The sequence below is a fragment of the Seriola aureovittata genome, chromosome 24 (assembly GCF_021018895.1).
Source record: "Seriola aureovittata isolate HTS-2021-v1 ecotype China chromosome 24, ASM2101889v1, whole genome shotgun sequence".
NCBI lineage: Eukaryota > Metazoa > Chordata > Actinopteri > Carangiformes > Carangidae > Seriola > Seriola aureovittata.
In genome coordinates, this window is record NC_079387.1 from 10,986,042 (window position 1) to 11,001,404 (window position 15,363).

The following is a 15,363-nucleotide window of genomic DNA, read 5'->3' on the forward strand; positions in this document are numbered from 1 at the left end:
GCCTTACTATACTATGACGTTTTTATGACTTTTTATGCCTGACTACACTTTTTCGTTTTTATGACTTTTTATGCCTTACTATACTATGACTTTTCGTGTCTTACTATATTATGACTTTTTTGTGACTTTTTATGCCTTATTATACTGTGACTTTTCATGCCTTACTATATTATGACTTTTTTGTGACTTTTTATGCCTTAATATACTATGTCGTTTTTATGACTTTTTATGCCTTGCTGTACTATGACTTTTTATGCCTTACTATACTATGTCGTTTTTATGACTTTTTATGCCTGACTACACTTTTTCGTTTTCATGACTTTTTATGCCTTACTATACTATGACTTTTCATGCCTTACTATATTATGACTTTTTCATGACTTTTTATGCCCTACTATACTATGACTTTTCGTGTCTTACTATATTATGACTTTTTTGTGACTTTTTATGCCTTAATATACTATGTCGTTTTTATGACTTTTTACGCCTTGCTGTACTATGACTTTTCATGCCTTACTATACTATGACGTTTTTATGACTTTTGATGCCTTACTATACTATGACTTTTTATGCCTTACTATATTCTGACTTTTTTGTGACTTTTTATGCCTTAATGTACTATATCTTTTTTATGACTTTTTATGCCTTGCTGTAATATGACTTTTCATGCCTTACTATATTATGACTTTTTTGTGACTTTTTATGCCTGACTACACTTTTTCGTTTTTATGACTTTTTATGCCCTACTATATTATGACTATTTTGTGACTTTTTATGCCTTATTATACTGTGACTTTTCATGCCTTACTATATTATGACTTTTTTGTGACTTTTTATGCCTTAATACACTATGTCGTTTTTATGACTTTTTACGCCTTGCTGTACTATGACTTTTTATGCCTTACTATACTATGACGTCTGAGGAAGTGTAAGTGTGTTTTTAATGTGATTGATGAAAACAAAGCAGCACATTCAACCATGATCAAACTGTCACATCACTGATGTCAGGAGTCATCATCAAACTGTCAATAACTGATCAGATGATCAATAACTGCAGCTGTGTCTTGTTCTCTCCATCAGATTCCTGTGAACTCACAATCGACACAAACACAGTGAACAGAAGGATCAAACTGTCTGACAACAACAGGGAGGTGAAAGTTGTGGAGGAGGATCAGTCATATCCTGATCATCCAGACAGATTTGACCAGTGTCCTCAGCTGCTGTGTTCAACTGGTCTGACTGGTCGCTGTTACTGGGAGGTCGAGTGGAGAGGAGGGGTTAATATATCAGTGAGTTACAGAGGAATCAGCAGGAGAGGAAACAGTAACGACTCTGTGTTTGGAAGGAACGATCAGTCCTGGAGTCTGAACTGCTCTGATGATCATTACTCTGTCTGTCACAATGACATAAAAACATCCTCCTCCTCCTCCTCCTCCTCCTCCGTCTCTAACAGAGTAGCAGTGTATGTGGACTGTCCTGCTGGCTCTCTGTCCTTCTACAGAGTCTCCTCTAACAAACTGATCCACCTCTACACCTTCAACACCACCTTCACTGAACCTCTGTATCCTGGGTTTAGGTTTAGGTTCAGTCCTGGTTCCTCAGTGTCTCTGTGTTGAATGTAGCAGAGAGAGAAACGTTCTCACTGTTGAACAGGTAGTTCAGTCTCCACATGTCTGTCTCTTTCACTCACAAGTTTTCAAATTCATGTATTAATAAATTAAGTTTTTGATGAATAATCTATCTATCAACCTTCTTGTCTTTTCACAATAAAAGCATCACTGATAATAATCTTTGTGTTTTGTCTGAATCTGAGGACGACTGAGTCGATTCAGTTAAAACTAAAACACTGTCACAGTTTGTTTGAAAAGTCTGAGAAAAGACAAAGAGAGTCAATGAAAATGTTGTTGAGGCTCTCAGTGTTGAAGGTTTACATTCAGAGAAAAGACTGAAGGTTTTGAGGTTGTTGGTTCAATCCTGAGACAGAGATTTAATGTTAAAAGCCAAAGTCCAGAGGAAAGACTGGAAGTCTCCAAGAGAAGAACTGGTTTTTGTTTCTGTCCCAGTCTCTCAAGCTGTTGAAGACTTGTCTAAAGGTTAGAGGTCATGGGTTTTAATCCTCAGTGACTCAATGAAGTTTGAAGTCCGACACTAAAAGTTGAGAACTCAAAATCTCTCTCAACCTCAAAGTGTTGAGACATTTAGAGGTTGTGTGTTTGATAATTAGCAAGTCAGAGAGTCCAACACCCAGAGGAAAGACTGAGAAGCTTTTAGAAAAGGCCAATTATCTAAAGCGCATGTCTTTGGACTGTGGGAGGAAGCCGGAGCACCTGGAGGAAACCCACGCACAACATGCTGATTCTGCACAGAAAGGCCACTGCACCACCGTGCTGCCCTGCTGATCTTTAACATGCACCTGATTTTCCTGGCAGTTACTCTGCATGATGAGTACTTTTACTTTGATACTTTCACTACATGTTACAGATAGTACTTGTGGACTTTTACTCAGGTAAAATTAGGATGGACAAGTCAGTTTAGTGTCAGGTCAATTTTCTCCTCCTCCATTAGCTGGCGGCCAGAACATAATCAAAGGCTAATTTAAGATATTGATAAAAATGCAACTGGACTTTACTGTGTTACTGTTCACATGTGGCGCTGTGGCCCACAGTCACAGACAGAGGTGGTACGAAGATCATATGGTCACTTTTTTGGGTAGAATCGCGATCCACGGGCTTTCTCATCATCTGCATCATTTTTCCCCTCTGATTTTATTCTGAAAATCTGGACCGGAAGTTGTGGTTCCTATCTTTCCGCTGCTTTGACACTTCTCTCTCATGTTTGTGAGCTCGTTCACCCACAGTCACATATTATACATCTGACTGACTGATTTACTGAACTCTGGTTTTTTCCTCACATCACACATCGTATGTCCGCTCCATCCATCCGAGTTTTGTCAAGCAAGCAACACAACCTTTGTAACTTCCTTAAGAAATTGTCAGAATAAAAGCTTACAATAGTTTGAAATAAAACATTGCTGTAAAAACTTTCTCACACTTTTATTTTCTAGACCAGATTGCTGAAGAGGAAGTGATTCTGCGGGTAACTTGCTGCTCAGATGGAGACCAATTTTTGTATTAAATAATATGATGGGTCAGATATTTTACTGCTGGCAAGCCGCCAGTCGCCGACCACTGCAGTTTAGGGATGTTATTGCCAAACTCTACAAGAAGGACTCAAGCGTCCCTTGTGTATCCAGCAAGACTGCCAAACCTCTGCACTGCAGTTAGATGACAATACTACTAATGACTGTCCCTGGATTTCAAGGCACTTTGTGCCGCTGGCTTGTGGACCAGCCTTCAATGAAAATGTTGTTGAGGCTCTCAGTGTTGAAGGTTTACATTCAGAGAAAAGACTGAAAGGTCCTAAAAGAAGAGGTCTACATTAACCTGCTTGATCCTGATCACGTCAGAAAGTCCAACACTCAGAGGAAAGAATGACAAGCTTTTAGAAATGATGTCTCCAGTCCCTCTGACCTAATGTCTCACAGTGTTAGAGGACTTTTCAGGTGTTTTACAGTCATGGTTTTGATCCTCAGGTGAAGTTTGAAGTCCAACACCAAAAGTGAAGTAAAACTCTCTTTCAGTGGTTCAAGCAGTTACAAACGGATTTATTTAACCAACAGTCCAAAATCCAAAGATTCTCATTAAAATAACTAAATTATATTAAATTATATTAAATTAAAAACTATTTGATTATAAAAATCGTTGCTGATTCATTTTCTCTCCATCTTCTAACTGGTAAATTGACTAATTGCTGCAGCTTTAGTTCTTATAATTATTTTATTTAACAATGATTAATTGAAATTACAGTTATTCCCATCCATCCATCCTTGTTCTCCCCTTCTGGTGCTGCAGGAACAGCTGTTGTTCCTCGCTCTTGCCGGCAGGTGTCGCCATTTAGCTGCTTCCTTCACCGCAGGTTCTATGATTTACTATGGCAAATGATCATTTTATCGCCTCTAATCACAGTGAATGATTATTGATTAGCCAGCTGAGGCTTGTAGACATTGAAATGGCTTGAGGATTAAATACCAAGTAGTTAAACTACCAGCCGAGTGGATGATCGCCGGGCTGGGATGTGAAGTAACGGCGGAGGCAGCATCGACACTTGTGACTTTTTTTCTGGGAACGATTCAGTCCATCCGGTGAGTGAAGCTATAACCGATCACTGGATTAATAACTAGTCAATGAACCCGCCAGGAGCAGGTAAGTTACATTAAAGCCTCCGCGGCCGTTGGAACTTAACCAGCTAACTTAGCTAGTTTAGCTAGTAGCGAGCTAGCAGGAGAAGCTAACAGCTACATAAACTGTTTAGACATTTAACGTTCACCTTAATAAGCGCAGTTAAGTGACTGTGCTGCACTTAAAGTAGCAGCACTACCTCTAATCCTGAGCTCCACGTTAGTGAGACATGTTTCTGTTCAATATATTTCCTCAGTAAAACCGTAAAGTCTCAGTTTAAATGAGCTAAACTTCGCCCTAATTGTCCCTTTTTCTTGTTGAGTTTCGTCACAGCAAAGCGACACAGAACAATGAAGCGCCATGTCCAGAGCAGCCGCCCCCCGCAGGAGATCACGGTGCTGGTGTCACCAGCCTCAGCTGCCTCTTAAACATTATCACCAGTGTATAAACGGGCCTGTCTACTGTCAGGGCTCTGGTGGAGCAGACGTGAGGAGAGAGGCCAGCAGGAAGTCATGGAGGAGGAGGTGAGCGTGGAGTATTTACTGGAGCAGGTGATGCACAACGACGCGGGGAAGAGGCTCCAGGTGGGCCAGGAGGTCACAGAGCTCATCCTGGACGGGGAGAAGTCCCCCGAGCTGGAGCAGGACCAGGCCACGCTGGACAGGATGGTGGAGGCGGTGGCCGGCTCCTGGGTCAACTCCAGCAACTTCAAGGTGAGGACAGGCTGTTGGTTTAAAGGTGGAGACGCTTGTTGCTGGAGGAGAGGTGGGAAGAATGAACACACTCCAAGTCTGTCACCATCATTTTAAAAATAACTGTAGAGATGCTGTGAACAAGACACTTGACTCTCAGCTGTTGTTACAGCTGCTTCTCATGAATGAAGAGTCCTTCACAGGTAATGGAGATATTAGTTCCATTAGAGCTCAGCTGAGCAACAAACTAGTCACCTGTCACAGTGTTAAAGCTAAAGATGTGTGACTCAGTGCTGCTGTAAACAGCCTCAGTCTCCACTTTAACTGCCTGACTCAGAAAATAGTGAGAAATGTCGTCACAGACGCCCAGAGCTCAAAGTGAAACAAACCCACAGTAGAAAACTTCAGAATAATTAGAAATAAATGAAAATTATTAAAAGAAAATTAAAGTACTTACAAAGGAAACAGAAACTCATTTCAGTTTTCAGTTTGAACCGTGACATGTTTGATATTTTTACTGTTGGGTCGTTTCGTCTAATTTAACAAATTATTTTTTAAGCTGGATTATAGGTGCAAAAGTCTTAATTTGTAAAGTAACTGTGTCAGATAAACTCAGATTGAAACCTGATCCTTGCTGATTCCTGTAACTCACTGATGTATGAACCAGTCCTCTCCACCCGACCAGTCAGACCAGTTCTCCACTGGTCAAATGTGTCTGGATGATCAGGATGTGACTGATCCTCCTCCACATGTGTCACCCTCCTGTTGTTGTCAGACAGTTTAAGGTTTCTCTTTACTGTTTCAGGACTTTGAGACTTTGTGGTGTGAAGATGTTGATCCATAAGAACCAAAAACCATCTCAGTGTAGTTTTACACCTCCTCTCTCAGGCTTCTCTCTGGAGCTCTAGTAACATCAGTCAGGAGACAGTCTGTTGAAATAGCTGGTCAGGATCGATATCATGCTCCTTTGACCTTCCCCCCGCCGCCCGAAGCTTCCAGAAATAATGCACTTTCCAAGTAGAAGCAGGAACACTGTACACAGGAATATCAGGAGTACAGAGTCAGTATTTATGCTCTTTCTCAATGAATTGTGAATTAGCAGCATAAAAGACCCACATTTTTCACTCTCATATCTCACAATGTCTCCACTGGTGGTCAGTTAGTTTACAGTGCGTCTATGATTGTCACTCTTTATTGTGTATGTCCTAATAAGTGTGAATCCTGTCAGTGTAATGTAGTGTTGTAGTGACTCAGTGTGACCACAGGGGGGCAGTAAATACTCTATCAGTCAGTTTACAAACATGTTGACATGAGTGTTTATAGCAGTTTAATAATATCTGTGTTCACATACAGAGGGTCATTATCAGACTGATGAACATTAGAGCTAAAATAATGCAGAAATATGGAATAATGTCAGTGTGAGTTTCAGTCTTGTTGTCAGTGCTGTATGTGGAGAGTTGTAGTTACTGACAGTAACCACTGGGGGGCAGTGATCATGGTAGTTTCTCTGAGTGAAGACATCACTGTTGGTATCAGTGTCGTTAACATCCGTCATTAGTACAACTCTATTAACAAGATTTAAGTCATGTCAGGTGACATCATGTCATCAGTTTTTTCTTTTCACCACCAGAAGCTGCAGAAACTCATGGGGAACTCTGTCTGTCATCTCATTGGTTGTTAAACAGACCTTTATGTTGGTGTTAGTCAGAGAAACTATCAGATCTGACCTCAGGAATGAGATTGTCTCTGTTTTATTTAGAGGCGGGAGGAAAGGTTGTGAATCAGGTTTTTCTAGTTTCCTCACTGAGGTGGAGGGAAATGATAGAGAAACCAAAGTTACATAAAAGCAAAGATGGAAGGACAGAAGCCGAAGAATATTGACGGTGATCCGCATGATCTGCTCCTGATCCCTCCTCCATCACAGGTGAAGCCGTGGCTGATTCCAGGAAACAGCTCACCTGTCTCACTCTTTTCTCTGCAGGCGTCAGATGGAGCCTCTTCTTCTCCAACTCTGTTTGAACCAAGTGTAAGTTTGCTTTGTTTGATACGTTCACTTTGTCTTTAGTGACTTCACTGCGTGTTTCCTGCTGTATAATGTTTGTGTTTGTTCAGTTCTTATTTCATCAGGGTTAGAGGTTAAAGAACTCTTGTGTTGAAGGATTAACATCCTTGTTGTTGGATCATTGATTTACTGGAATCAAACAATAAGATCAACAGCTGATGTTTATTTCCTGTCCTCACCTGTCAGAAAACAAAGTGCCTTTATATGTGAGTAGAAGACGTCATCTCCACCAGCGTAAAGTCAGACACAACAGAATACTGTTTCCTGTGAGTCCTTTCAGAGTAAAGTGCAGAGAGTACTTGAAGCTGTAGTGTTGCTGCCTGTGTGAGTTTCTGTCTTTATGTGCTCAGGTTCGTATCACAGGAAAAGTGTATGAATGTACAGAGGAGAGTGTCAGTGATGTCTAAACCATGTTATAAAATATATATTTAGTCAAACTGTCTCTTTAGCAGCAGCTGAATCAGCTGTGATCAGCTCCTGTCTGCAGTGTCTCATGATGTTCTGTTTTACTGTGAAATTGAAGGAAGCTTTATTGTGGAGGGACATCAGAGACAATGATATAATGAGTAAGTGAAGTCACTGAATCAGATCAACATGTGTTTGATGTCTCTGTTCAGATCTGCTTGAGTTACGAGTCTGAGGAGAAGGATCATTAAGTGTTTTAAAGTATCTTAATCTCTTTTATGATGTTTAGTGGTCGGGTTGTAAAACTGAATCAGTGGATGTTAATGATCGTCCATGAACCCAAGTGTTTGCTGGGCTGCTCTTCACGTCACTGCAGCTTCATGACGCCATCTAGTGGACTGATGGTAGAAGTGCAGCAGCTGATGGCAGCTTCCTCTGCCTCACACTGATATGAAACAGAGAAGAAGAGCCAATCAGTGGAGGAGCAGCTGGAGAAATGATGTACATTTGAGTCGATGTGCAGATGAATGATGTGTGTTTCTCTCCACATGAAGGTAGAAAGTGTGTGTGAGCTGATGTGGATGTGAACTCAGCAGCATGGATCAGTGTGAGGACAGAGAGGAGGGAGCCCCTCCCTCTAAAACCACTCTGTGTGGGGAACATGAGAGAAAGATCAGAGCTCAGAGGTGAGATGAGGATCTCTAACTGTCCATGACTCACATCACTGCTCCATCATTATTCACACTCAAAGCTCTGTGTGTTAGGGTTAGAGACACACCACACTCTGCTGGACCTGGACCTGGACCTGGACCTGGACCTGGACGTAGACGTAGACCTGGACCTGGACCTGGACCTGTTGCAAAGAGGTAGGCTGTAACTCAAATGATAATATTGCTGTAGTTTTAAATAGCTGTGTATCCAGAGGTTTATTAATGTGTTTATTTGCAGCATCGTTCTTCTTCATGTTTTTATTCTCATATCTGAAAGCTGTGCAGTATAACCAGTCTTTAACTGCAGACCTCAATTTAACATTTCCTCCACACACAGTCTGACTGTTGAACCCTCTGTTCCTGTTGTCAGACGACTGAGTATAAAACGTGGTTCATCTCAATTCCCTTAAATCCTCGTTTCCCTCTTGCATCTCTTCCCTGCGTCTTCGTCCCTCCGACTGAAGACATGAGAGATGATGAAGGAAAAGATGTGAGGAGAGAGGAGACAAGGAGACGAGGAGACATGATTTTAGAGAAATGAGACGTCCTTCTCTCTGAACCTTCATCTCCTCTGACAGCGGCTCAGCTGGATCAGCTGTCAGCTACATGTGCATGAACCATTTCTCATGACATTGAGCCACTGAACTGCATGTTCAACAGGTTTTCTGTTCAGTGGTGAAAAAACACACTTATCCTGGTTTCTTAACTGTATCCACAATAGACTGTTTGACTGTGTTCTGGAAGCACTTCAGATTAAATCCTGTGTCTTTCAGGAGGAAACAGGAAGAACCTGGATCCACCTGTGTGTCCATGAAGAGTGACGGGTCCATGGATCGTCCTCTTCAAGTCAGAAGATCAAGAAGGTCAGAATTTAAATCTGACAGAAAGACATTTCTCACTTAAATTCAGCTGTTGTGTTCAAGAAGCTATTAAAGATATTTTCCATCCGTTTTTATTCAACATGCACATTTATCAGTTCTGTTTTTGTTTCAGGATCCAGCAGCAGAGACCAGACTCTCCTGAACCCAGCTGTCTGTCTTTAAAGAGCGACCGGTCAAAGGGCAGGCTCATTGACTTTAAAGGGCGACGTCCATCAGCTGATCAGATGTAAGCTGTAACTGACAGTGAGACTGAGGTTGTTGTAGAAAAGAACTAGTTTGTACGACGTGTTGTCGGACCCGGTCTGAAATCAAAGTGTTTGTGTCTGTTGTGAACGTCCTCACTGGAAGGTGGAGGTAAAACAGTGGAGGCTTGGTGAGAGCTGTTGGGACTAAAGCAAACACTGAGCTGAAAGCTACAAACAGCTGCAGACTGAGCTGTTGATTCTCAGTGGGATCAGCAGGACTAGTAAACCTTTACCGCTACAGGGAGTCGTCTGATTGGCCGTCACATCCAAACGTGACTTCATGGACCTTTAGCTTGTGTCTGTCTCTGTGTGGACAGACATAATGTGAGCTCATTCTTCATGATTCCTCCACAGAGTGGACCAGGAGAGCTCAGAGGTTCCCAGGTCTCAGTCTGCCCAGCAGCATCAAACACAGCTGGACTCCATATTTATGGTCTGTACATGTACAACAACTACTGTTCCATCTGTTGTGTTCACAATAATCTCCATGCAGCACTTTCAGACCAGTGGACTGTCAGTCTGTCCAACATGGATCTGATGTTTGATGCTGTCATTCATATAGTTTTCTGTTCCAGCTGCTGGAGGAGAACATGGTCACTTTTGTGAAGAATGAGCTGAAGAAGATGCACAAGCTTCTGAGTCCAGATTACCCAGAATGCTCAGGGAGTCAGAGGGAGGATGAGGAGGTGTTGGACGGTGAGGATGAAGAGCAGAGGAGGAGCAGCAGAGAGGCATTTGTGAAGATCACAGTGAACTTCCTGAGGAGAATGAAGCAGGAGGAGCTGGCTGACTGTCTGCAGAGCAGTAAGAGGATTTCTCTAAAGATTCAACATGATGGAGAAATGAGACATTTACTAACATCAACACATTCCTCAGGGATGATCATATTTTCTTGATGATTCAGTAAAGATTTAATTTCTTGTCTTTTCGTTCAGGACAATAATTTAATGATGTTATTTAATCTAAACACTGACCAGTTTTGATGCCCTGATGATGGATAAATGGTGAAGGGGCAGAGACATCTCCTCCAAAGAAAAAAACAAATTTTTATCAACTACAACATTAAAGTCAACTTGTTATTATAATATTGATCATGACCTCTCTGTCCTCCGTCCCCTTGATGGGACCCTCGAGGACGGGTGGACCATCACTCATTTAATGCACAAAATTCTAATTTCAATGCTGCTTCTACAAACAATGTTTGGGAACATTATAAACTATGAACTATAAATCCTAAACTGTAAATCTTCGTTACTGGTCATTGTGTTTTTGCAATGCTGCCATAGAGCAGCAAATTGTTTTTCTTCTAATGCTAGTTTTGGATCAGTGGCTGCCCTGCAAAGCTGTGTTAAGTAGTGTTGTTAGTGTCGGCGTGTCAGGAAACAGGATGGGAGGGGCAAGGGGGCGAGGAGTAGCTCACAGTGTGAATTTGTTTAGAGTCTTACTCCATTCTGTTTTTGGTGAACAATTTAGATACAGCGACTTTAAGAAAATATACTTTTGTGTCCTTTCAGAATCTCCTGCTATGTGCCGACCGAGACTCAAATCTAACCTGAAGAAGAAGTTCCAGTTTGTGTTTGAGGGGATCGCTAAAGTAGGAAACCCAACCCTTCTGAACCAGATCTACACAGAGCTCTACATCACAGAGGGAGGGACTGGAGAGGTCAATGATGAACATGAGGTCAGACAGATGGAAACCGCATCCAGGAAACCAGTCAGACCAGAAACAACCATCAGGCAAGAAGACATCTTTAAAGCCTCACCTGGAAGAGACAGACCAATCAGAACAGTGATGACACTGGGAGTGGCTGGCATTGGGAAAACAGTCTTAACACAGAAGTTCACTCTGGACTGGGCTGAAGACAAAGCCAACCAGGACATACAGTTCACATTTCCATTCACCTTCAGAGAGCTGAATGTGCTGAAAGACAGAAAGTTCAGCTTGGTGGAACTTGTTCATCACTTCTTTACTGAAACCAAAGAAGCAGGAATCTGCAGGTTTGATCAGTTCCAGGTCGTGTTCATCTTTGACGGTCTGGATGAGTGTCGACTTCCTCTGGACTTCCACAACACTGAGATCCTGACTGATGTTACAGAGTCCACCTCAGTGGACGTGCTGCTGACAAACCTCATCAGGGGGAAGCTGCTTCCCTCTGCTCGCCTCTGGATAACCACACGACCTGCAACAGCCAATCAGATCCCTCCTGAGTGTGTTGACGTGGTGACAGAGGTCAGAGGGTTCAATGACCCACAGAAGGAGGAGTACTTCAGGAAGAGGTTCAGAGATGAGGAGCAGGCCAGCAGGATCATCTCCCACATCAAGACATCACGAAGCCTCCACATCATGTGCCACATCCCAGTCTTCTGCTGGATCACTGCTACAGTTCTGGAGGAGGTGTTGAAAACCAGAGAGGGAGGAGAGCTGCCCAAGACCCTGACTGAGATGTACATCCACTTCCTGGTGGTTCAGTCCAAACTGAAGAAGGTCAAGTATGATGGAGGATCTGAGACAGATCCACACTGGAGTCCAGAGAGCAGGAAGATGATTGAGTCTCTGGGAAAACTGGCTTTTGAGCAGCTGCAGAAAGGAAACCTGATCTTCTATGAATCAGACCTGACAGAGTGTGGCATCGATATCAGAGCAGCCTCAGTGTACTCAGGAGTGTTCACACAGATCTTTAAAGAGGAGAGAGGCCTGTACCAGGACAAGGTGTTCTGCTTCGTCCATCTGAGTGTTCAGGAGTTTCTGGCTGCTCTTCATGTCCATCTGACCTTCATCAAGTCTGGACTCAATCTGATGTCAGAAGAACAATCAACCTCCAAGAAGTCTGAACCAAGACGAGACAAATCTGCAGAGACAAACTTCTACCAGAGAGCTGTGGACGAGGCCTTACAGAGTCCAAATGGACACCTGGACTTGTTCCTCCGCTTCCTCCTGGGTCTTTCAGTGCAGACCAATCAGACTCTCCTACGAGGTCTGATGTCACAGACAGGAAGTGACTCAAAGACCAATCAGGAAACAGTCCAGTACATCAAGAAGAAGATCGAAGAGACTCCCTCTGCAGAGAAAAGCATCAACCTGTTCCACTGTCTGAATGAACTGAATGATCGTTCTCTAGTGGAGCAGATCCAACAGTCCCTGAGATCAGGACGTCTCTCCACAGATAAAATGTCTCCTGCTCAATGGTCAGCTCTGGTCTTGATCTTACTGTCCTCAGAAGAAGATCTGGACGTGTTTGACCTGAAGAAATACTCTGCTTCAGAGGAGGCTCTTCTGAAGCTGCTGCCAGTGGTCAAAGCCTCTAAGAAAGCTGTGTAAGTGTAGAGAGAGTTGATTTATTCATTATTATATAAAGACACTTCTGTCTTTTCAACAGGAGAGAAAATAACTTCCTTTCTTCTTTAATTCCTCATGATCATCTCTTCAGACTGAGTGGCTGTAACCTCTCAGAGAGAAGCTGTGAAGCTCTGTCCTCAGTCCTCAGCTCCCAGTCCTCTAGTCTGAGACACCTGGACCTGAGTAACAACGACCTGCAGGACTCGGGAGTGAAGCTGTTGTCTGCTGGACTGGAGAGTCCACTCTGTACGCTGAAGACTCTCAGGTCAGGATCCATCAACCTGTTTATCTGATGACAGTTTAACAGAGCAGCAGGTGTTGACAGAGGGTTCCTGTGTGTTGTTTTGTGTGTTCAGTCTGTCAGGATGTCTGGTCACAGAGGAAGGCTGTGCTTCTCTGGCCTCAGCTCTGAGCTCCAACCCTTCCCACCTGAGAGAGCTGGACCTGAGCTACAATCATCCAGGAGACTCAGGACTGAAGCTTCTGTCTGCTGGACTGGAGGATCCAGACTGGAGACTGGACACTCTCAGGTATGTAGAGGCCTGCTGCAGACACACACACTGTCTGATAGAGGAGGAAGAGCTGAAACAGTTTCTGTGTCACAGCTGACGACAGATCTGTACAGAAGAGCTTTGACTTCAACAACAACAACAACAGAGGAGTTTTCTCCTGATGACTTCAATGTCTAATTATGACTCACTGTGTCATATTTAGAGATCTGTCAGTTGTGAATCCATCTGTTGTCAGCTGTGTCTGTGACCTGAGTCTCTACAGATGTTTTGATCAGACTTTATTTCAGGCTGTATCAGGAAACATTTCAGCTGCAGCTGCTTTAACTGCTCCTGAACCAACAGAGTGTTTTCACCAGAACAGTCCAAAGACTGTAGAGACGTGTTCAGTGTTGACACACCAACAATAATAAAACCATCCACACTGATCACAGACATTCATGTCCCAGTGTCTCCAACCAAGGAGGAAATCAGAGACAATTCAATCAGGTCACATCATCATGTCTCTGTCTTCTCAAACATTGATGATCAATAATCAATGTGGTCAATGTACATCCATACACACAAGCCTCCATCTGAACACAGTAATCAAACAGTCTGTGTATGAGAGCCATGTAATGTCCATGTGTGCATGCTGACAGAGAACGTGCTGGTCTGACCCCCCTCCTCCTTTCAGGGCGGAGCCTGGTGGAGTCCGATGGTTGACACCAGGTCTGAGGAAGTGTAAGTGTGTTTTTAATGTGATTGATGAAAACAAAGGAGCACATTCAACCATGATCAAACTGTCACATCACTGATGTCAGGAGTCATCATCAAACTGTCAATAACTGATCAGATGACCAATAACTGCAGCTGTGTCTTGTTCTCTCCATCAGATTCCTGTGAACTCACAATCGATACAAACACAGTGAACAGACAGATCAAACTGTCTGACAACAACAGGAAGGTGACACATGTGGAGGAGGATCAGTCATATCCTGATCATCCAGACAGATTTGACCAGTGTCCTCAGCTGCTGTGTTCAACTGGTCTGACTGGTCACTGTTACTGGGAGGTCGAGTGCAGAGGAGGGGTTGATATATCAGTGAGTTACAAAGGAATCAGAAGGAAAGGAAACAGTGAGGAGTGTGTGTTTGGAGAGAACGATCAGTCCTGGAGACTGTTCTGCTCTGATGATGATTACTCTGTCCGTCACAATGACAGAGTAACATCTGTCTCCTCTTCCTCCTCCTCGTCTGTCTCTCACAGAGTAGCAGTGTATTTGGACTGTCCTGGTGGCTCTCTGTCCTTCTACAGAGTCTCCTCTAACAAACTGATCCACCTCCACACCTTCAACACCACCTTCACTGAACCTTTGTATCCTGGGTTTGGAGTCTGGTTCAGGTCACCTGGTTCCTCAGTGTCTCTGTGTTGAATGTAGCAGGGAGAGAAACATTCTCACTGTTGAACAGATAGTTCAGTCTCTACATGTCTGTCTCTTTCTATCACAAGCATCTTTTCAGATTCATGTATTAATAAATCAGTAAAGATTTTGATTAAAGGATTTGGGAACCCTATGAAGCTTACTGAGCAAATGGTGATTTTTAACTTTTTTCTTTTCTTTTTTTTTTCTATTCTTTTATCTCTCTCCCCTTTTAAATTAATTTTTCATTGTTTTTTTTCTATATCTTATTTTTTCAGCTGGTTAACCATGTATTATGTTATTGTGCCCCCTTGTGTGTACAATTCATTCTACTTTACTTCTAGATTGTCCTTACATCTCTGTCTGTATCAATTTATGTCAATTATGAACTATGGACCTGAAGGTGTTCTTGTTTTATGTTCTGCAAAAACTGTGAAACTTAATAAAAACAATTCACACAAAAAGAAATTTGTTTTGTTGACTTTTCTGAAGACAAAAAACATTTCAATTTTCCTCAAAACTATGATGGACAACCAACTACTGTCTTTGTCCAAGAGGCTCGAGGTGGTCTATGACTCCCCGGAAGTTTTGAGGTTGTTGGTTCAATCCTGAGACAGAAATTTAATGTTAAAAGCCAAAGTCCAGAGGAAAGACTGGAAATGTCCAAGAGAAGAACTGTTTTTTGTTTCTGTCCCAGTCTCTCAAGCTGTTGAAGACTTGTCTAAAGGTTAGAGGTCATGGGTTTTAATCCTCAGTGACTCAATGAAGTTTGAAGTCCAACATAAAAAAAAAACTCAAAATCTCTCAAAACTTCAAAGTCTTGATATATTTGGAGGTTGTGTGTTTGATCCTGATCACATCAGAAAGTCCAACACTCAGAGG

General features: G+C 42.6%; 2 protein-coding genes across 2 annotated transcripts in view; both read left to right on the forward strand.

The window, feature by feature from the left end:
* LOC130165651 (uncharacterized) overlaps positions 1-14,641 on the forward strand; it is a 37,485-nt gene extending 22,844 nt beyond the window's left edge. Inside the window, 13 exon segments of the mRNA XM_056371099.1 lie at positions 4,707-4,951; positions 6,912-6,956; positions 7,974-8,083; positions 8,168-8,263; positions 8,881-8,970; positions 9,101-9,214; positions 9,588-9,666; positions 9,809-10,037; positions 10,748-12,548; positions 12,662-12,835; positions 12,927-13,100; positions 13,756-13,802; positions 13,955-14,641. Coding sequence (XP_056227074.1) covers positions 4,707-4,951; positions 6,912-6,956; positions 7,974-8,083; positions 8,168-8,263; positions 8,881-8,970; positions 9,101-9,214; positions 9,588-9,666; positions 9,809-10,037; positions 10,748-12,548; positions 12,662-12,835; positions 12,927-13,100; positions 13,756-13,802; positions 13,955-14,493 — 3,743 coding nt within the window. The 3' untranslated portion in view covers positions 14,494-14,641.
* On the forward strand, positions 4,018-5,359 carry LOC130165473 (CLIP-associating protein 1-B-like). The gene is made up of 2 exons (XM_056370789.1): positions 4,018-4,262; positions 4,561-5,359. Exon 2 carries the CDS (start codon positions 4,751-4,753, stop codon positions 5,045-5,047), a length of 297 nt encoding a protein of 98 aa, XP_056226764.1. The 5' UTR covers positions 4,018-4,262; positions 4,561-4,750; the 3' UTR covers positions 5,048-5,359.
* Positions 14,642-15,363: the final 722 nt, after the last annotated feature.